The sequence below is a fragment of the Excalfactoria chinensis genome, chromosome 7 (genome assembly GCF_039878825.1).
Source record: "Excalfactoria chinensis isolate bCotChi1 chromosome 7, bCotChi1.hap2, whole genome shotgun sequence".
Lineage (NCBI taxonomy): Eukaryota > Metazoa > Chordata > Aves > Galliformes > Phasianidae > Excalfactoria > Excalfactoria chinensis.
Genome location: NC_092831.1, coordinates 435,313 through 458,114, shown reverse-complemented (window position 1 = coordinate 458,114; position 22,802 = coordinate 435,313). Strand labels below are relative to the sequence as shown.

At 53.0% G+C, this 22,802-nt stretch overlaps 1 protein-coding gene across 1 annotated transcript; it reads right to left on the bottom strand.

Moving 5' to 3' along the window:
- Positions 1-7,088: 7,088 nt before the first annotated feature.
- On the bottom strand, positions 7,089-22,802 carry ACVR1C (activin A receptor type 1C). The gene is made up of 9 exons (XM_072341706.1): positions 22,670-22,802; positions 16,485-16,715; positions 10,981-11,226; positions 9,853-10,083; positions 9,486-9,653; positions 8,624-8,780; positions 8,374-8,498; positions 7,973-8,103; positions 7,089-7,790 (listed from the first exon to the last, which is right to left on the bottom strand). The coding sequence occupies exons 1-9, from the start codon at positions 22,740-22,742 to the stop codon at positions 7,665-7,667; spliced, it is 1,488 nt and encodes a 495-aa protein (XP_072197807.1). The 5' UTR covers positions 22,743-22,802; the 3' UTR covers positions 7,089-7,664.

Below are 22,802 nucleotides of genomic sequence, written 5' to 3'. Positions count from 1 at the left end.
GGAGGGCCCCGAAGATGCTCAGAGGGTGGAAGCACCTCTCCTGTGAAGAAAGGCTGAGAGAGGTGGGACTGCTCAGCCTGGGGAATAGAAGACCCTGGGGAGACCTCACTGCAGCCTTCCAGTACTTGAAGGGAGTTTCCAAGCAAGAGGAGGAGCGACTTTTTATGCAGGTAGATAGTGATAGGACCAGGGAGGATGGATTTACCTGAAAGAGGGGAGGTTTCAGACACTAGGAAGAAATTCTTCACTCAGGGTGGTAAGGTTCTGGCACTGCTGCCCAGAGAGGTTGTTCGTGCCCCATCCCCGGAGGCGTTTCAGCCAGGCTGGATGAGTTTCTGGGCAGGCTGATCCACTGCTTGACAGGCCTGTCCATGATGGGGGTGTTGGAACCAAATGGTCTTTGAGGTCTCTTCCAGCCCAAGCCATTCTATTCTATTAAGAAGGATAGCAAAAAGGACACTACAAGTTATTAAAAAATGCTATGTTGCTATAGCAGTCTTCAAAACATTCAGGAAGTACAAAATGACTTAAGGAAGGAGCCAAGCAGCCCAGTTCTGCAGACCAAGCAGACGTGGTTCACCACCCTGAGGTGTCAGGGGACAACAGTGGGGCACTGAAGGTGTTTCCTGACCATGAGGTGTGCAGCCAGCCCCCAGCTTGGCCTCCTGGAACAAATGCCTGGGCTTCTGCAGCTCGGTGGTGCACATATCCTGGCCTTGGGGGTGGGCTTTCACGTCAGCCCCAGGAGGTAAAGCTATCGGCACAACACAGCACTTGTTTCCCGGCACCAAAAATCCAGGCTATCAAAGGATGGATACACACCAGATTTTGCAGGTGATGTAGGTAAGACAGGAGGCAGAAAAACAGTGTATCCCACTTTTTAGAACCAGCTGACAGTACTTTGGGGTACAATAGTAAACAAAGGGGGGTTTATTTTCCCTCTATAAATCCCAGTTCCTTGGTAGGAATGATGTGTTATCCCCCACATGACAGTGGATGTCTGTGTGAAGGATGTTGCCTGCCTGTGTCTCACTGGGGATCCTGAGGAACGTCATTTCCTTTTTCAGCTAACGGCTGAGTTACCGTTAGTACTTTAAAATAAATCTAATCTAAAATGTGGAAACTTCTTTATGTTTGATGGGTGTGACAAAAAAGGAAAGAGGGGAAGGAAAGCAGCGTGTGACGGGAGGAAAGCTCTTCCTTTCTTTCAGAGATGTACCGCAGAGATGACAGGAGTGCCCAGAGCAGGCTGAGTAATGACGCAGTGACTCAAAGCCTCTTCCTCCTTTCCTACCCACCATCACCACGCCAAGTCGCTCTGAAAACAAACAAAGCGGATTTCAGTTCCTCAGGCGACCCTCTCTTACGTTTCTGAAACCAAGTGACACATCTCCAAACAAGCTGGGAAGAGAAATTAAACCTCCCATCAGATCAGGCTCTGTGCTACAGGAGCTACATCACTGGCCCCGTCGCCCTCCCCATGGGGACACAGATGTGCACACATGCCCACATGGCCATCACAGCACGGCCAGGCCCAACGTGGCACCCAGTGGCCCAGGGCAGAGCACATAGGGCAGCCCACTGTGGTCACGGCAGGCAGCATCACGTCCCCACCCAGAGCTGCACAGTTCCAAACAAAGAGTCTCTCTCGATATTTTTAGAAGAAGGTTTTGTGTTTTCGCCCTTGCACACATATACAGAAAAGCCACAAAAGCCGTTCTGTGATCTACTTGTCCTTTGTGCCACCAGATTTTCCACTTGACAAGCAGCTGGCAAGCCACGCAATGACTCAGAGCAACGGCCTGCAAACCCAAATGCGCATCACCCCCTGTGCCTCTGCCCTGCTCTGCTGAGCTCTCCACTTCCTAACCAGCAATAAAGATCTTCAGAAACCAGCGCTCATTTTCAAGGTATGACCAACAACAGCCCAATGCTGAGGGCTGACATTGTCCTGAAGTGTTACATTCCTCACCTCAGCTGCTGAGATCTGACATGAAATTGTCAAACGCTTGTACAGTGTGAGATGCTCTCAGGGACCTCTCTACAGCCAGCAAGTTTCCAGCAGCTCTCATTTAACTTACCAATTAAATCAGAAAGGTGTTCTACAATGGATAGATACAATGAATGCAGCTTCAGCAGTCCAGAAGTACATGAAGTACCTGCATGATTTGCTCCATCTGACTGTATCCCACTGTTGCAATAAACATCTGGGCACATAGGGATTCCACAATGGCTTTGCACTGTGCACTGTTTAATATCATAGAATCACAGCATGGCCTGGGTTGCAAAGGCCCACAGTGCTCATCCAGCTCCAACCCCCTGCTGTGTGCAGGTCACCAACCAGCAGCCCAGGCTGCCCAGAGCCACATCCAGCCTGGCCTTGAATGCCTGCAGGGATGGGGCATCCACAGCCTCCTTGGGCAACCTGTTCCAGTGCTTCACTAACTGAGGGTGTTTCATTTGAGCCCTCCCCGCCGTGCTGCAGTGCAGGACGTGAGGCGCTGAGCCCCGGCGGGCCCGGAGCTGCGGCTGCTGCTGCGCTGCTTCCCGAGAAGCCTGGCAGCTCGCGGCAGCCTCCTGAGACCCACACTCCGCTCCCTGCCGTGCTGCCCATCAGCGCCGAGCAGCCGCAGCTGCAGCAGCCCGTTCGTCCACGAGAGGGCCCGAGAAACCAGCTCACCTGCGGTTACCCCGCTGCGACTTCCTTCCTGTTCCACTGCAAGCCGATTTCTGAGCAGCAAAGGGAGCTGCTGCAGATTTGTCAGCGCTGCGGAATGAAGAGTGCTCCTCAGGAGAGCGCTGCTCTACCGCTGGTGGCACCCGGAGCCGCAGCAGACACGGCCGGCACTTACAGCTTGAGCTGCAGCCTTCCTTCCCAGAGCTGCCAGCCGTGCCGCCCGGCCAGGAGCGCCCACAACGCCAGGAGCTGTTTGCTAAGGGTACATGATGCAGGGGAATCGTGCGTTGGCAGAACGACTCAGCAGCTCTGGAACACGGGTTTATGAAACCATTGCAAGAACACCTTAAGCCCTTTGCAAAGCTTTGGAAGGCTGTAAGGAAAAACCTTACAAAGATATTTCAAGGGAAAAGAAACCAAAAACAAGCAATCAACAAAAGAAACAATATCCTTAATTTCTGTTACGTGCACTCCCAGCACAGCTTCCAGGGGATGCTGGATCCTACAGTCACAATGGTATTAATGCCAGCAACATCGGAAGTGCATTCTTTAATATTAAGTGACAGAACCTTCAAATGTGATCCTCCGTTTCCGGGCTCCCAGAAAGGTCAGTCCCCAGCCTGAGGCAGGCCGGGCACAGCGCTGCAGTGCAACTGCTTCCAAACAACAACGATGCAGTGGGATGCAATGAGGGAGGATAGCAGTGCCGCCTCCTGGTGGGGGCGGTTTGGCGTTTGGTTATTTGTGTGTTTTCTATTTTTCCTCCCTTTGATTTCTTTATGGAGTGCCCACGTGTCTCTCCTACACTCACATACATCCTGAGTTCCTGCAGCCCGTTCTGTCCCAGGAAAGAACCAAACAGGGATTTGGCTTCCAGCAGCCCCAGCTGGTTGCAAGCAGACCCATGCTATGCCATGGCTGTGAGCCCAGCGCTGCAGTCAATGTCTGCAGGAGCTCAGCAGGCATTCTGGCATGCACTGCTCCTTCCACATGCAAGCTCCATGCACGCAGTAGCGCAGGTGTGCACACTGCCCTTCATGCCACTGCTGACATCTTCAAACTGCAACAATAATTTCCATTGCAAATCAAAACCTTTATGTACCACACGCTGCGTCACAGATATGTTGGGTTTACCACTGCTCTGCGTTCAGATCTCTGAGACTGAAACACCAGCTGCAGCTCTCCAAGGGGAGCTGAACAGCAGTTAGCATCCCAGCATGGCCTGTGCCCGGGCTCAGCACTAACCCAGTTCTGGAACACTCAGGAAGTGGTGGGAATGCCCCCAGGAGCAGATTGTGCCATGTGCCACCATGGTCCCCTGCCTCCCAGATCCAGGGCTGTGCCCACACTCCTTACCAGACAAAAGGAAGGCAGGAGGCATCCGTTCTCAGCATCACATGGCCCCGTATCCCGGGGAGCACAGAGCCAGCACCTCAACACCAGTGTGCAGCAGTCACTCCAGTGCAGTTGGTTGTCCTGGACACAAACACACCGAGCATCAGCCTGGGCTCCTCTGGACCCAAAGAGCACTGAGCATCCCTGAGCACCTCCTCCTCCAGGAGATCTCCTGGCATCCTGCTGTTGTGCCAGCGGGTGCTGGGCTCTCCCACGGAGAGCAGCATGTGCTGGTGAGCTCCATGCAGCTGCTGCCAACCTCAAAGCATGCACAGCACACCTCCTGGCAGCAGTGTGCCTGCAGCCAGAGCATCCCTGAGGCAGACTGCTTCCAAAGCACAGCAGCACACTTACCTGAGCTCCCTGCAGCACCTGCAGAAGGACAGAACTCACAAGCAGTTGCCGGTAACATGGTGCTGACTGCAAGAAAACAAGAGAAGCCCACAGAATTCTGCAACAGTTGTGAACATCTCAGTATGGCTTTGTAGTGCTGGACTTTGTGCCAGCATATCTTTAAACTGAGCACAGCCCAACTTAAATTCCCAGGTTACGGTTCTCTGGGCAGCTGTGCCAGGGCTCCACCACCCACACAGCACACGAGTTCTCCCTCACAGTCAGAGGGACCTTCCTGGGCTCCACTGTGTGCCTGGTGCCCCTTGTCCTGGCTCTGGGCACTGCAGAACAGAGCCCAGCCCCATCCCCCCACCCCCACCCTTCAGATGTGGGTCAGCACTGCTCAGACCCCTCAGCCTTCTGTCCTTTGGGAACACAGCCCCATGGCTTCCTATGGACACCTTAGCCCTCCCCATTGCCCTCCCAGCACAGACAACAAACAGAGCTCTGCACTTCATGGCAACACCACAGCAGTGTGTGCTCAATTTATTAAAATCTCCGCACCTTTCTGAGTATATTGGCCTGTAAAATACGCGTACAAAATACAGCATCTCAACAAATTATTTACATCCAGCAGCAACTTTAGCAACAGTTTCAAGAAGAACTTGCTGCAATGTTCACAGGATTGGGAATCTCACAAGGTGCGGGTTGAATTTCATCACTACATCCTAAAAGATCGCAGTCCTTCCAGGTAAAATATGAATGCTTCTGTATAGAACAGACAACTCGAGCTGCTTTTTGAGGCTGGCAAAACACTACACAGTTCTCTCCGGGGACTGAAAAACCCACAACAGACTTAGACACAAAGGTGGTAGCTACATTCAAAATACATTCAGTCTATTTGTGCCAAAAATACATTCAGAGCCTTTGGTTACAACATATTGCACGTGCCTTACGTCCTGCAGAAATGCACTGTACCTCTGCCTGCTTTCCTCCCATGTGCCCATAAAAGGTTCTGAGCACGCAGAGCAGTGCCTCCCCACTTCCCAACAGACATAAGTGGTGTGCGATGGGATTTGGTTTGGGGTTACGTGAGGGAATGAGTCCAATGGAGTGCAAAATAGCAAAGTGCAAAAGAGATTACAGGTTGAGTTTCTCGTGGGGTACTTCATGGGGAAGACTTAAGGAGACATGAAATAAACGAGGTGCCTGGGAAAATGTTAGTTAATTAACTCTCCCTTTCGGTTCACGTTCTGCACATGACACTGTAGGTTTTTACTATTAGTAAACTGAAGAATAGATACAGTAACTCCCCCAGATGAGAATATTGGGTTAGATGGGCTGGGCGATGAGCAGCCTCCAGCATCCACAGGTCTGAAGCATCCCGGGAGCTGAAGAGTCTGAGCTTTAAGTGCAGGTTAGTAGCAGAGATAGTGAGCTCTCTCTTAAGCCCAGGGCTCCGTAAGGAGCAAAGAAGTAACGGAGTATAACCTCTGTTTTTAAACAGAGTCTTTACACGGAGGGAAAGGGTGACAAATGTTTTGTTGTGTTTTTAAAGGGAGGGTAAAGCTTACAAGTAACATCGGCCATCTGGCTCCCTTATGTTCACCTCCAGTCTGTTAAGTTACAGTTAACATAGTTTTCATAAAAACTATGTTATATACTATTAAAAAACTATGGTTACACCTCAGAAACAAGCTAGGCAAATTCTACTGGCAATCCGGTAGAAGTACTCTCACCATTCAGCAAACAGACCATCAAACAAGGCAAAGATTTGTGCTGCTCAACACAAGAAGAATCACATAGAAGTTCTTCAAGGGGACACATTTCACTACATCCCATTTATGGGGCAATTAGCATCCATGGGAGTCCATAAAATCCTCGTTTGTGCATCAGAAGGAAACACTGAACATTGATAACACTGATCACCCTGCCCATCAGAAGTTCAGCCCATTCCTGCACACAGCAGCCCCTGTTCAAGAGGTTTCATGACAAATATTGAACTTAAGGACATAATTAGCCCAAATCTCACTTCCACAGAGCTGCGCTGTTACTCCAGGATTCTGCAGACCTTCACTACTTGGGGACATTTAGCTTCTCTGACCTCCTGGATTTAGAAACACCTGCAGAAACAAGATTGTTGCACAAGGTGTAGCATTGGCAATCAAAAGCACGAGAGCACTGTACCCAGACACACGGGCCGTGGAGTGGGGCAGAAGTCTCAGAGACTTCTAAGAAGCTGCTTAAAAATACACACTTTCTCAGCTTCAGTAGAATTTCTCCCATTCCATCCCTATGTTTTCACCAGAAAATTATTGCCTGCACTGTCTTTCCTAGTAAAAAAAATCAATCAGCCATTGGTCGATACACTCAGCTCAGATGAAAAGAACAAAACAGCTTCAATTCCCAACTGTAATACTGCCTGTGGAACTGAGACAACTAATAAAAGTTTAAAAAAAAACAACAACCAACAAAGGCTTTTGTTCGCAATATTTATGCTCAGTGGAATTTCCATAGAATCCCAGCATGGCCTGTGTTGCAAAGGTCCACAGTGCTCATCCAGCTCCAACCCCTGCTGTGTGCAGGTCACTAACCAGCAGCCCAGGCTGCCCAGAGCCACATCCAGCCTGGCCTTGAATGCCTGCAGGGATGGGGCATCCACAGCCTCCTTGGGCAACCTGTTCAGTGCGTCACCACCCTCTGGGGGAAAAACTTCCTCCTAAGATCCAACCTAAACCTCCCCTGTCTCAGTTTAAAACCTTTTTTGCCTTATTTGCTTAGGTAATGACAAATACAGCATCTAAAAATGCATTTTACTGACAGCCCCTTTTCAGATCCCTGCATCAAAGCAACAAAAAGCTTGATGAAGTTTGGTCTTTTGCTGGGTTTGAGGATGAAGTGTGTGCTTTCTCCTACAGACACGCTTTAAGCAGTCCCAGCAATCTGCAGTACACTGGGCTTGACAAGGGTAGAAAGCACAATAGGAAAAGGTACATTTACACCAACGTGTTTAAAGCTCCTTTCTGCCTCGCATCCCATCTTCCTCAGGCAGCCCAACCAGCAGCTTGCTGTACAGAGCAAGAGCTGTGGGTCAAAATGAGCCCCTTCCAGTGGCCAGCTGTGAAGCCAGATGGCAGCGCTCTGTTCCAGGCACTTAAATACCAGCCTGCGTCAGGTGAGGTAGACCAAAAAGAAAAATAACATCACATCAACATTTGGACAGCAGGCCGCAGTGCCCTCCTCCTCCTGCCCACAGCCGTTAGGTTTTGGAGTCTTCCTGCACACAGAGCTGTGAAATGGTCTTCTTGATGCGCAGAGCAGTGAGCCGTGCAGCCCCATTGGCGTACCAGCACTCCCGCATGATCCGGCCCATCACCCGCAGTGCCTGCAAAGTGCCATGGGAACAGGGGAGAACTGAGTGCCACAGAACTCTGGGACATCAGATACAGCCCTCTGAAACAGCAGCGTAACAGCCACGCCATTCACTAAAACCCAAGCTGACTGCCCTCTGCCTCACCGAGCAACTCTGTCTGCAGCTAGAGAAGTTTCCCAAAGAACTGCTCTTACCTCACAGCTTTGCCACTGGTTTGGAATATTTGGTCTGAGCTTCTGCTCACAAACCACCCTTCTCATATCTTCTATCGAGGGATCGGAAGGCACGACGTCGTAGTAAGGCAGCTGGTACTCCTCAGTGATCCCTAGAGAGATGCAGCAGACACGTCACAAGCTGCTCCGGGATAAAAACATGGCTGATGTTTTCATGGGCAACAAGAAGGAACTGAGCAACTTTTGTAGCCACCTCATTTCCCAGTGGAGAACAAATGCTCAGCAACAGATTTATTTCCACCTCCACATCCTGCCAAGATAATTGAGAGTGCAGGGCCAGGGACACAGCTCCTTTAATTGCTCTGTGCTCATTTGGGATAAAAGCAGTCCAGATTGCAAAACACCAAGTGCAGACAGCTCACCTCCAGCACAACACCTCCGTGCTATCTCCCAGTACACCAGCCCAAGAGAGTAGATGTCCGCACGCTTGAAAGACTCAAAGATGCTGGTGTTCATCGTGTCATCCAGTATCTCAGGAGCCATGTACCTTTAAAGGGGACACAGGTCACAGAATCGCACCACGGCCAAATGGTTGGCTGGGAAGTGCCCTCACATCCCCCCACCTCCTGCCCTGGGCTGTCTGCCTCCTGCCCCCTCCTGCTGCACCCGTACCTCCTTGTCCCCACCCGCGGGTTCTGGGGGATGTCGATGGTGTTGAGCACAGAGTCGTGCTTCACTGCCAGCCCCAGGTCTGCGATGGCACAGCTCTCGTTCCTCTTCACCAGGATGTTCTTGGACTTCAGGTCCCTGTGAGCAATCGCCGGTTTGCCTGTTCATGGGAAGGAGAGCGCCGGCTGTTCTGATGGCCACAAAGCAGATTGTATCGTAATGAGCAAGCAAAACAAAAACAACTGCAATCAGCTTTGGTGCCATTCCTTGTAAAAGACATGACAGTCGATTCCATTCCAAGTAAAGTTCCGCTTAACGCTGTCCAATTAAAAAACAACAGCAGCGAGACCTTGAGGGCATTTTTTGTTCAAATATTTGTATTTCAGGAACAGAACTGCAACATTCCCACCCCAAAGTCACTTAGGGAACTGCTCATCGGTGCACCATCCGACAGCTGCTCGTACAGACACTCACTTATGGTGGCTGGAGCAGGCCAGGAGTGCCTGGGAGAGCCTGACCAGCACTGCTGAGCCATCACGTAACAGCGGAGAGCTTTGTCCAATTACAGAGCAGATCTTTGTGTCTGACTGGCAAGGAAGGGTCTGTCCGGGCTGCCCCCCAAAAAACAGTGCTGAAGCTCAGAAAATCTGCATTTCAAAAGCTGAGAGAATTGCAAACTCAGTCGGGATGACTGTTTCCTATCTTCTGTTTGCACTGTACCACGTACACTTATGCTAGGAGTGTTTCTTGCACTGCAACAGCATCAGAATGCTCTGCTGCCAGCTAAGCAATACACATTTCTACCAGCAGCACTGCAGTCCCTTAACACAGGTTTAGGATCAGGAGGAAGAGGAGGAGCGCTCACCCTGCGTGCCCACAATCTCCATGTGCAGGTGTGCCAGGCCGCTGGCGATGGACAGTGCCAGCCTCACCATGCCCTCCGCTGTCACTGTGCCCCTGTTCAGGTAGTCAAATAGGGAGCCCTGCTCGTGGTACTCAGAGACGAGCCACAGCTGGGTCCAGGTCCCGTTGTCTGTCGAAAGGAAGCGAGGAGATGTGGCTGTGGCTGAAGAGAAGGCAGACAGAGGAGCCCTCCGTGCCCTTTGGGCAGCACCCACCCCAGCACACAGACCACCCCCAGACCCAGAGCCCATCCCAGGCAGATGTGTGATGTCAGTCTGCTTCCCAGCCAGCCTTCAGTTGTGAGATGGAATGAGGAAACACCATCGTACCCTTGTTATCAGCAGCAATAAAGCCCAGGATGTTCTCATGTCTCAGCATAACCGTCTGGTAAATCTCTGCCTCCCGGAACCAGGACCGCTCGTCTCTCGAGGAGAAGATCTTCACAGCCACGTCCTCCCCACACCACTTCCCACGCCACACTTCTCCGAAGCGGCCCTTCCCGACGATCTCCTGCAGCACGATGGTCCTGGCGATGGTTCTCTGTACGAGCAGAGGTAAGCCTGGTTCAGAAAGAAAGCACAGCATCGGTGGAACGGTTCACCCGCAGCTTTCCAAGGCCGAAGTCTGAGGTCTTCCAATGAATCGGCAGAGAGCTACATTTCCCCAGATCAAGTTTTGTATTTCACTTTCCAGGTGGAGCACGTTGTCCTCTGCTGGACATCAGGCAGCCGAGGCCACGCTGCACCCAGTGCAGCCCACACTACCCTGCCCGGCAGCACAGGGCACACACAGCGGGGCCACACGGCTGCTCTGTGTGACGTTCACCTCTCAGAGATGGGCCAGATCCCCAGGGCTATGAAATACCAACATTTTCCTCTCTTGGAGCACACATACCCGCTCTCTGTCCTCCCAATGGCAGCAGCTCTGCCCTTGTCTGCTGGGATTGCAAAAACCATCAGAATTAATAACATCCAACCTGCACTTGTTCTCTGATGTGTACTCCTCAGACCTCTGTGGCATTTTCATGCACATGGAGCTCTGCATGTGCTCCTGGATTCCCACTGGGCCATGCCTCAGTCAGTCATGGAAAATACGGCCAGCTAGACTCAGCACCCTAACATATTTTTCACCTATTAATAAGATTCAGTACAATATGTGCATTTTTTCAGCTAAACAAGGATGCTAGTTACAGCAGATTGGGCCACACACACCAGATGTGCCACCAAGGAGATGAACTGGAACATGGGGATTTGCCATTCACTGACTTAGCACATTCTCAGTAACAGCAGAGCAGGCAGGGTACGAGAAGGGGGAAACATTACAAAGGCTGGGATTCTGCACCAAAGAAGCGCGTGCAGTAATGGTATCCTGGTGCCTTGGGGAGGATGCTGGAAGCACCCAGATGCAGGACAGATGCCGGTGGGTTGGAGACGCAGCACACACAGACACCCACATACCAGAGCCAGAGCCAGACGTCGTCATGTCATAAATGAGGTCCTTGAGTGTCTTGCCCGAGCTGACCAGGTTGCACTCAGAGAGCGGCTCCTCCACGTTGGGTGGCTTCGTCCTGCCCCGGGCACAGCGTCGGCCCTGACAGGTGCAGGCAGCCAGCACTGCCACCAGGGACAGGACGCAGATGGGCACGGCCACCGCCACCGCCAGCACCACGGGACCCACGGCAGCACGACTGGGGGACTCGGAGGCTTTAGGGAGAGACAAGGGAAGAGGTGGGAGAAACAGACGGTCAATGAGGGACTGCTGAGGGCTGAGCTGTGCCGTGACCCGATGCTGCGGTGCTGCTGGGCTCACAGCCCACGTGCACAGAGCCCTGCCTGCTCCTTTGGGTTTATGCATGGATTTCTCAGTGCCAGCCCAGCCAAACACAGAGCCTTGGAGAAGCTGCCTCCCTAACGCCTAATGGGGGTGGGACACGCATAGATCTAGCCAATGAGGCAGTAACAGGATTCTTGAGACAGAACACTTTAAAAACTCACAAAGCTGTATTTTACAAGGGTTAGGAAATGGAACTGTCCTACACCACTTTCTGCTTTAAAATTATATGGGATAGCACAGAGCAAGAGGCTGCAGGAACACATCACTAAGGGACTGCACACCCATACACAGACTCCTAAGGCCCAAGGAGTTGTGAATAATCTAAATAAATAAACAAAAAATAAATAACCAACCACTCAGAATCAAAACACACTGAAGCACAAGTACCTCACAGTGGACCACAGGCTATCAAAGGCTGGGGAACCATGCACCTCACACCCCACAGAGTCAGCCCTGAAGCAGCTATATAACACCAAGAGCCTCTCTCCATCCAGAGAGCACTCAGCAGTGTGCCCACAGCAGTTCTGGGGGCAGCAGGGCTCTCAGGGTGCTACAGAGACCCAACATTGCTCTGTGTGATGGAGGAGGAGGAGGAGGAGGAAGGCAGCAGAGCTCTCCATCCCAGCACTGAAGGTTACGTTCCTCCAGGTGCAGTGACACCAGCAGCAGTTTCACCCCAGAGCACAGCACAGTGCCAAGATGTGCCCTCGGCAATGCAGAGGTGCCAGGACCAAGATCAGCTGTGCAGAGCTGTCTTCTTCCTTCTACCCAGCTTTGGCCAAGGGAGGAAAGGAAACCGAGTGTTAACAGCAGGTCTGTGTCTGTTCACAAAGTGCAGTTCAAATCGCTCTGAAAACTAAAGTCGCCTCGTCTTCCCAGGAGCTTTTCCAAGGGAAGCTGTGCAGGCACAGGTGCTTCCAAGTGGTGGGAGCTGGTAAATAAACATGTACAAGAAGACCCTTTAAAGCATCAGTTCCTTCCACCAACTGCTGAAAAACAGCACAGCAGAAAACGCCCAAAACATAAAACTTGTTTGTCCTTAAGGCGGTGCAAACAGCATCCAAAGGAAAACGCTCAGGAAGGTGTGAAGTGCACCAAGCCAGCAGCTACACACAGCATGGGGTCCTTCCATCCATGGCCTCCTGAGCCTGCCATGCACACCCTGCCATACACGCCCTGCCATGCACGCCCTGCCATGCACACCCTGCCATGCACGCCCTGCCATGCACACCCTGCCATGCACACCCCCCAGCTCCCACAGCCCAGGGGCAATGCCACTTATCTGCTGGAAGCCTTGCAGGCAGTGATACTGCAAAGCATCGGCCCCAGCTGCTGCACTCCCTGAGCACCACCACGTGTGGGTGCCACGCACATGGCAGGCTGCACAGCCGTGCTGCTGGGATGCACAGGCAGGTTGCACAGGCTGAGCAGCGGTGCTGGTGGGACACTGCCCACTGCTCCATCCGTGTCCCCACCACATGCACACAACTGCTGCTGCCAGACGGGGCTTTACTTCACCAGCCGTTGTCCTCTATCCTCTTACCTCTGCCACTTTGCACCACTACACACACCCACTGCTGCCACTCATCCCTCTCCTGGCACTTCTCCTCTCTCAGAGGCACAGGAGGACTCAGGCACAGACACACGTGGCCATTCTGGGGGCTCACTGAGGTGACCACAAGGCGGAAGCAAGATTCAGACACATCCGCTCACAAGGCTGACATCCAGCACCAGGGATGCAAACAACTCCACAACCTAAGCAGCAACAGCTGCTTGGGATGAAATGAACTTCAGCAACACTTACACATCTGCTCTGAGATGCTGCTGCAGGTCGGGGGGCTTGGGCACAGAAGGGGAGGGACTGGAGTGCTGGGGTACCCAGAACAGCTTGGGGTCTGCACTGAGCTCCGGTGGGACACAGAGGCCCACTGCCCAGGGAAGGCTGCTGGGAGGAGCAGCTGGAGCCTACGGCAGCCCCCCCCAGCACTGGTAGGGATGACAGAGTGGAGACCAAGGCTGGTGGCAACCACTCCAGGCGTGGCCAGGCCTGCACAGAGCACACATAGGAGGCTGGGGAATTACCAGCACTGCGGTTTCTGCTGCACCCCCCAGCACTGACCCCACAGAGCAGCTCCTGCAGGCACATCCCCACCCCTGGGCTCACAGCTGGGGCTGTCCCAGCAAAACCACATCCCGGAGGGGACAAACAGTGCCAGCACAAACCACACAGCACATGCCGTACAGCAGCAATTCAGGACCAAATCACCAAATAAGTGTGGTAATGTTTACAGCATTGTGCAACGCTCAGCTCTTTGGGAAATGAGAAAATCTCTCATGACTACCTAAAGCACTAAAATCAACACCATTAATCACAACATGTCGCAAGCTCATTTCTAATGTATTGTTGACTTACTGGTTGGGAATAGGCCCTGCAGATGTGTTGTCATGTATGAAACAAAAATAGAACATCTGGCAATCTCCAGCAGTTTCCCAATGTGGTGCAGCTCTCTTCCAAGTGGTGTAAACAGGAGCGCTTTGAGGCAGGAGAAAAGAAGGATGGTTCTCTTCCCTCCCATGGAAAAGACATTCTCACACACAGAGCCTGCCTGGCTTTTGACATGCCGCCTTAAGGCTTCTACAAGCACAAAACTCGTCATATTTCAGTTACCAAATTACTCAGAGATGGGGGAAAAAAAAAAAAAATAAAGAAAAAGAAACAAAAGAATAGAAAAAGAAACCCCAATTCTTCCCCATGCTGGAAGGAAATACATCACACTTCATGCAGAATTCCATGACTGCAGACTTTGGGGATATCCAGAAAACAGCTGGGGAAGGGCTGCTGAAGGTGCGGAGGGTCAAGGAAAGCCATCAGGGTTACAGCTGTGAGATAAACACGCGCATTATCTAAATTGCTGCTTCCCTGCCCCCGTCCCCCCCGTCCCTTCCAACGCTCCTACAAATCCCCGCAGAGGACACGAATGTGGGACGGGGGAGGTGCGCGCAGCGAGCAGCAGTGCGGGGCGGCACGGAGCGGCCACAAAGGCTGCAGCACCGCCTGCAGGGCGTTCTCAGGGCGACCATCCCAAGATCATCCCAAGGGCTGCGGCGGTGCTACAGCACTGAGCTGCGTGGATGTGAGGAGGGAGTGAGTACAGGCACTGGGCGCGGGTGGGAGCTGGGCACAGCAGCTCCTCCTCGTCCTGCTTTTTCCAGTCCTGACCCCATCCTGACGGCCAGGCTGCTGCAGACCAAAATGCATTCATCGGAAAACAAAGCAGAACGTGGCCAACTGGGTGAAGCTGCTGCAACACAACACAACCTGCAGTAACACACACTGCCAGCGCTGCACTCCAGCACTGGGTCCCAAACTCATCCACCCCGAGGAGCCAAAGCTGCCACACGGACGGGAGGAAAATACACCACAATATTTCCCAGCCTCTTCTCTTTTTGCTCCACTCTCCATCCTCCCTGCTCTTATCCATCACTGCATTCTGGGTAGTTACTGGGAAGCCTCTTCACTCACCATCTGCAGCTTCCTCCTAACTCTGTTCTTATCATAGAATCATAGAATCACAAGGTTGGAAAGGACCTATAAGATCATTTAGTCCAACTGTCCTCCCTTTACCATACCTACAACAAACCACTAAACCAGATCTCCTAGCTCCATATCCAGACGCTTCTTGACCAAGTTAGTGCTGGGAAAGCAAAGTGAAGTGTTGTCATCCTGCTCAATAACAGACAATTAATGCCAGTTTTACAAGGTTCACATTTTATAACGTGAAACTTGTAAAAGCTCTCATACAGCAGCGGCCAACTTTGTGAATGCTGACACTTAGGTGAATGGGATGCACAGATAAAGGTTTTGGTGTCTTGAGGCATTTTCACACAGGTAAATTTAATGGAATATCATTATCCACAGAATGGAACACCTCTCCTATGAGGACAGGCTGAGAGCTGGGGCTGTGCAGATGGAGAAGAGAAGGCAGCAAGGTGACCTGAGAGCAGCCTGACAGCATCTAAAGGGGAGAGACAGGAAAGAAGGAACAGACACTTCAGTAGGGTCAGTGGTGACAGAACAAGGGGAAATGGCCCCAAGCTGAGGTTAGATATAAGGAAAAAGTCTTTTATGGTGAGGGTGGGGAGGCACTGGAAGAGGTTGCCCAGTGATGGGGTAGAACCCCATCCCTGGAGACTTTCAAGATGAGGCTGGAGCAGGCCTTGGGCAACCTGACTTAGCTGTGGTATCCCTGTGCACTGCAGGGGAGTTGGACTCAATGGCCCTCAGAGGTCCCTTCCAGCTCCCAGGATTCTACGTTTCTGCATTTCTGGAGCTCAGCTACCACTGGCATCTCCCTTCTGTTGTCAGATGTGTGCCTGAACAACCCTTAGCCATGAGCAGCAGCCACAGCTCATCCCCACGGATGAGATTCACAGCACCCCTCCCACCCTTCCCTGTGGCCACCTGCCTATAGCTCACGGATAGAACGGTGCTACGGGAGCATTTCATTCTGCTAAGCATTAATGGAGTGCTTTCACAATACTGCTAATGACAGCAGCTTGAGTGCAAATTGTAACTGTAAATTACACATTAATCCTCATCTTTCTTACCTGTAAGATCTCTCACTGCTCTAAGTACATAAAAAGGTGTCATGTGATAAATCTGAGTATTTGACGGCTTATTGTAAAGCTTGGATTAGACACAAAGAAGGGTGAAGTATTTTACCAGCAATTAAATCTAAAACCAGTGCAAACATGCATTTTGTAAAGGACCAAACCAACTCCATTGCTCAGCTGTGAGCACGGCAGGCTCCAGCTCTGTGTGGTGCACTCAGCTCCTCCATCCCCTGGAGGCAGGAATTCCATTCACGCCCCCCGTCTGCTGGGCAGGGATCGCTGACACCGATTGAGCTCCCAGTAAGGCTGCCCCACGGGCCGCCCCCTGCACTGCACAAACCAGAAGCTACAGGCAAACCTACCTGCTTGCTGACACACAAGGACTCCCCCCAGCAATGACAGACATACCCACTCCCCCCCCCCACCAGCTTCAGTTCAGCTGCCAGCCCCCAGAGCACCGCCCAGCCATGCTCTGCCCACACCAACACAGGCACCCGAGTGCCACAGCACGTACCTATGGGCAGGCGGAGGGTGATGTTATTGCAGAAGTCGGTGTAGCAGCACTCGGTCTTGGTGATGTTCTTGGAGCTGTGGCAGAAGACCTGGGCGTTGAGCTCCGGGAGGGACACGCAGGATTTGATCACCTCCTCCTTGCCGTTGGTCAGCATGACCGAGGCCCAGCACGCCCCCTCCGTCTGGCAGGTGAAGTTGGTGTGCTCGCACAGCTGGCACACGCACTGGAGCCCTGGAACACACGGTTCTGTGAGGATGGGGTGGGCAGAGCTCCTGCAGCATCCTGCAGCATCCTGCGCACCTGCCCTGCCCCACCGTGGGCTTGTGGGATGCCTTCTGCACACACTCCCCGGGTACCTGCAAGGTGGAACTCTGCTCTGTGACACAACCTGGGTCTGCACGGAATAAAAAAGCCTTATCCCTGCACCCATCCTGTTGCTCTGGGAACCGGGGCAGGCTGCAGAGCACTATTTATTTTACTTAAAGATGACATCTACAAAGCCAGATCACGAGGTGATTCAAACCTAGGATGGCCATCAGGGCCAGAAGAGCACCGTTCCATCGCTAAGGCACGCTCAGGAAGGCAGCACAGCCCCACACACACTGCAGGGCACCACCTGACCAAGCTGGGAGCTCCACCAGGCTGTGCCATCACACCCAGCCAGCAGGAGATGAATGCAGAGCGTGCACACCCCTCTGTGTAACCTAATGCATCCCATACCCACATGTGAGGAGGAAGGCAGCCAAGGCAGAGCAAGCCCTGACAGACATCACCACGGATCCGATTTCCGTCAGTGCCACAACATTTGTTGTCTTTACAGAAATCTTCATCCCATGCTACAAGGAACAGCTTGTGGTGTTTATCCTCAGCTCGGCCCCACAAACTTCCATGGCACCATATGTCCGTGTTTATCCCTCCCACAAGCAGGCAGGGTGCACCTGCAGCTCTGTGCAAGGAGCAAGCACAGCCACACAGTGAACTGCCCTGAGATACATCGTCATGGTCCTGGGGTGGGCAAGGCTGAGAGCCAGCAACCTCAGGAGGGAAAACACTTCGTCAGGGATGCTGCAAAACAAAAGCATTACTTGAGGAAATGAGAACAAATGGCTGCTGCAGGGTCTTCAGTGATTCAGATGTGCCATTATGCTGCTCACTCTCACCTTCTCGGGGCTAAAAATAAAATAGGAAATGGTCTTTCCAATGCCATTCACAGTAGATAACTGTTTTATCTATATCCTGACACTCCGTGGGTGGCTTCAGATGAATGCAGGGGGAGAGAAGGGCGCCCCGGAGCCCTGTGAGCCCGCTCTGACCAAGCTGGAGCCATCAATTATTGCCCAAATGAAGGGCTTCACCCTTCCACCTGGAGCCTGTTCATGGCCAGGGGCTGGAGCTCACAGACACGATGTCCAGCAGCCAGCCTCACTGCAGGGAGAGCGGAGCACTGCCGTGTGAAGGTCGTCATTTCCTGCTGCTGTGCTCACAGTGCTCTGCTGAAGAGCACACGTCCATTTTTGCTATTCATTCTGAATGTTTGGCTTGAAACCAACCCATCCAATTCACTGCCCACCACTGAAATCAGGGCTTCTCCCTGCAGAGCTCTTTCTGCAAGACACCATTACACCACACAGAACAAGAAGTTCACGGGCACAAACTGTCAGTACAGCCCCAACACAACACCACTGCCTCTGAAACTGGAGGTGTTCGGCCCCCAGATAAACCCCCCTCCAGCAGCTCCCTCCAGCTCTGCTCTGGCCCTTACAGTGCCCACTGCCAGCACCCCGACCCACTTCACAGAGCAGCCCCTCAGCTGCTGCACAGTGCTGCTGCAGCCGGCATGCAATGCTGCCCAGTGCTCCTACAGCCGGCATGCAGTGCTGCCCGGTGCTCCTGCAGCCACCAATGCCCCACTGTGCAGAAGAGGAGGGCTGATGGACAAGGAGGGCTTAAAAGAAAAGGATCAAAGGGGCAGCAGGAAAACGCATTCCCAGATTTCAAAACAAGGCAATCTTAATGCAGTAACAAGAACAACTCTGTTATTTACTCAAGCATAGCAACATTTCCCTTAACACATTGCATTCACTTGTTGAGAAATCAGGAGAAAGAGGACAAGCGAAATCCTGCGGCCCCATGGAGCTACGCCAGGCATCCAGCAGCCTCTGGCCCCACATGCAGCCCTCCCACAGCCCCACAGCCCCACACAGGGATGGGGTGGGCCCTGGGGCTGCACAGCCTCTTACCCAGAGGGGCCACAGTGCCAGGAGGGGCAGCGGGTGGGTTGACAGTGCCAAACTCACAAGGAAAGCAACTCCTAGGTAGAGAGACTGTGTGGAATGGGTGCTCTGGGCTTCAGCATTGTTAGGGGTGTTTTTTTTCTTCCATTCATAGAATCACAGAACCACAAGGTTGGAAAGGTCCTGCAAGATCATCTAGTTCAACTGTCCCATTACCGTAGCTACAGCAAACCACTAAACCAGATCTTGTAGCTGTTCTTGCAAAAGGAATTGCAACAGATGGAAGAACACGAGTTCAGACAGCGGCTTAAGGACAGAGCAAACAGTTAAAGCAAGCAGAGATATGCAGTGCAGGTTTGGAAGTTAAATGGAAAGAATGGAGCACATGTGGCATAGTCTGACTGGCAGTGTGGCACAAACTATGGGCTGGAGCTACAGGAGGAGGGAACTTGCTGCCTCCTGTGAGCTCTGCATGTAGTGCAGACTCCTCACGATGCAGATTAGCACGGCCGTAATCCTCCATTACGTCGTAATCTGGCACTATCCACAACGGTGAGCAGATCCTGACTGCACCCACCAGGCAGCAGAGTGCTCCAAAACAAAATCTGAGCGCAGACACTGATTATGTGCAAAGAAACGTGCTGCCGTGAGGCAGAGCCGCTCTCACCTTTACATGTGGCCATCCTGTTCCTCTCATGCAGGGCCACGAGCAGCTGTGCAGAGCATCCAACAGCCACGTGCAGCTGCATGTGGCAGTGGGCCCCGTGTCTGCTGCTGCCGTGGTAGGGGTGGCCCAGGGGCAGCCATGCTGCACAATGTCCCCATCCCCATTAGGAGGAGCAGGGAACCACTGCCGGCACTGGGCCAGACACGGGTGGCATGTTGCAATGGGCACAGAGCCTGAAAAGCACAGAGCAGGAACGGGGGTGAGACCAGCTCAGAATTGGGCAGCTCTGTGGAGTCTTATAAAGAAACCGTGGCTCACATTGAGAAGATGAATGGGATCAGTCCCTTTCCCCAACAGCATTAGGTGTAGGTCTTACCTTCACCCCTTAGGATGAATCATAGAACCGCAGAGTTATAAAGGCTGGAAGTCCACCCAACCCCACCCACCCCCCATGCCCACTGCCCACGTCCCTCAGTGCCACATCCCCACGGCTCTGGGACAGCCTAGGGATGGTGACCCCCACTCCCTGGGCAGCTGTGCAATGCCTGGCTGCTCTTTGGAGGAGGAATCATCCCTCATACCCACCATAACCCTCCCCTAGTGCAACTTAAGGCCACCATTTCCTATCCTATGAAGCATCAGTGCATTCTAAGAAGTCATTAGACAAATGAGTCAAAAAACTCATTAGACTACTACAGGAAGAGCAAAGTATTTCAGATCAACACTTGGAAACCTGAAATATCTCTGTTACTGCCTGCAGTTTTGCCCCATTCCATAGAGCCCACATGCTGACGGAGGAGGCAGTGGGGTGTGGGTTCTGCATCCTGCCCAGGCTGTCTGCAATCCAATTCAATGCATGTTACTTATTCTTGCCACTGCTGAACTGAAGATGAACCAACAACAGGGAGGTAAAATGCCACCTGTGTAAGAAGAACAGAACGTGCAAAGATCGTCCTTGCTGGAGAAGATCACTTCAGGAGCCACATCCAGCACAGGGTGCTGCCTCCTCGGCCTCCAGCTCGGACTTTGCTCTCTGCAGGGCAGAGCCAGCGAAGGGCAGCTCAGAGCCTGACAGCAGAGAGCTGTGAGGGGGGAAGCGGCATTTCTGCCCTGGGATGGAGTTATTACCCAAGCAGCTCATCCCTGTTATCTGCCCCCTGCTCACACTTCCACGTCACTGCCCTGTAACCCCCGGTGGTACCGAGTGCTCCTCAGGCAGAGCATGGGTCTGGACTGAGGCTGGGACAGCCATCCACACTGACCCATACATAACCTGGGACAGCCATCCACACTGACCCATACATAACCTGGGACAGCCATCCACACTGACCCATACATAACCTGGGACAGCCATCCACACTGACCCATACATAACCTGGGACAGTCGCCCACACCAGTTCAGTCTGAGCCCTGGACAGCCATCCACAGTGTCTGCTGAGGCCCTGAACCCACCCCACGCTGTGCCCCACTGTATCGCACCCACAGCCGCCCGTCTGACTGCTCCCCACAGCCCAGCCAGCACTCCCAGCACCAGGACTGGCACTCAGCACAGCCCAGCTCACTGACCAGCAAGCACTCAGCATTTCCACTGCTTTCATAAACCATTTTTTCCCCCACTGTTAAAGTTTTCCTTTTGTAAAAGCGATGGAAAAGAGCATCAGCTCTCACAGCCGTGAGAAGAGCAGCACAGCCATACCTGGCACAGAACATTAAATCCTCCAGCAAAGGGGTACCACTGCTTTGCTACCACAGTACAGGGGGTGCTTTCTGCCTTTGGCATTTCCACATTCCACAACAAACTGCACTACAGAACCTGTCACGGGACACCTCCACAGCTGCTGTCATCAATAGCTGCGTGTTTTGCAGTAGAGGAAAGACAAAGAGGTGAAGTTTGGTTGTATGGATTCTAGCACTGCACTTATTGCATTGCAGGAGTTCTGTTCTATGCTGTTTGCGTGCATTTATCCCCGTTCGGCAGTTTTCAGCTGTAACCTGTTCAGAGCAGGGATCCACCTCTCCTGGATGTACAGCGTGTCCCAGGAGTCTCTCAAGCAATGGGAGACGCTGCTGACATTGTGTGCCAGGTGAGCCCCCAGGCGGCACTGCGCAGCCCCCACTCCTCACCCCACTGCCCCTCCGGCACTGCCAGCAGCACTGAAGGGACCACCGGCCCTGAGGAGATGCACAGCAAAGGTGGTGGAGCAAAGGGTTGAACCAACAGAACCCAAACAGCAACCCAACACAGTCCTGAGAATAAGCCCCAATTTCAAGCAAGTCCACCCAAGGGATGCAAACAAGAACAGTGGGACAGCTCCCCATGTCTGCAGCAAAACCCTTCTCCTCTTAACCCTACAAACGTTCCCAAGTACTGAGATGCAGTGAGAGCTCCTCAGGACCCTGCAGTGCCTGGTGTGGTGCTCAGCCTCGCTGAAGAGACAGACAACCAGCAGGGTGGGAAGAACAGAGAACAAACCCATAGCAACCCAAGAGAACAAAGCCATGCGAGATGGTTGAATACAACGATAGAGCCAACTCCTCCCTCCCAGGAGGGATCACACAGACTCTTGGATATGAGAGGCTTTGGCCCTTCCCATCAGCTGGGGCTGTAGCCACTTTTCTGGCAGCAATCTGAGCATCACACCAAGAAACTCCCACTGTGGAAACAGTGAGAGCAAAGCAAACTGCAGAGAGCCCAGCAGAGTAACTCAGATCTGTTCTGCACGCTGTGCTGCTGCGCTTTAAAGATAAATGCCACCCCATAAGCCAGCAGCTGAGACCCAGGGTCAGCTTTTAAAGGAAAGAACAGATAGAATGAACACCCCATAGTGCTGTGAGGGAAGCAGCTGCTTGGGAGAGGGCAGAGCAGCACACCGCTCTGTTGGTGGGGATGGGGTGGGATGGCACGGGATGGAGCACGCCACTATCTCTGAGCCCCAGGGGAACTCCAAGTGAGCACTAACACCCTACGGGAAGAGACGCAGCAGGTACAGCCCATCAGAACCCCTCGATCTGGAACGGAAGGGACGGCAGTGCCTGGGAGCGTGGGCTGGAAGCAGCGCCGGACCGGCTATTCCCCGTAAATCCCACCTGACCTATTTCTAGCGGATACATGTTGATCATAATTAAATGCATTAAGCTCTTTAACCTCCCGAGAAACAACGCTGACCCCGGCCAGGCAGCGGCACGGCGCACCGAGTGCCGGGCCGGGGGGTCGCGGGCACCGAACGGCCCCGAGCGGCCCCGAGCGGCCCCACCGCCCCCCGCCGCCCCCCGCCGCCCCCTACCTGCGCACAGCCACACGGCGGCGCCCAGCAGCGGCAGCGCCGCCCGCAGCGCGGAGTTCGGCGCCCGCCGCATCGCCGCGCATCCACGCCGGGGCCGCCGCCTGCAGCCCGCGCGTCCCGCCGGCCGCTCCGT

Excerpts from the sequence above, each read along its gene's own strand:
- ACVR1C (XM_072341706.1), bottom strand. The coding sequence starts at position 22,742 with ATGCGGCGGGCGCCGAACTCCGCGCTGCGGGCGGCGCTGCCGCTGCTG. Across the intron at positions 11,227-16,484 it reads CACCCTCCGCCTGCCCATAG|CCTCCGAGTCCCCCAGTCGT; the intron begins GTACGTGCTGTG and ends CTCTCCCTAAAG. Across the intron at positions 9,654-9,852 it reads TATTGCTGCTGATAACAAGG|ACAACGGGACCTGGACCCAG; the intron begins GTACGATGGTGT and ends TCCTTTCGACAG.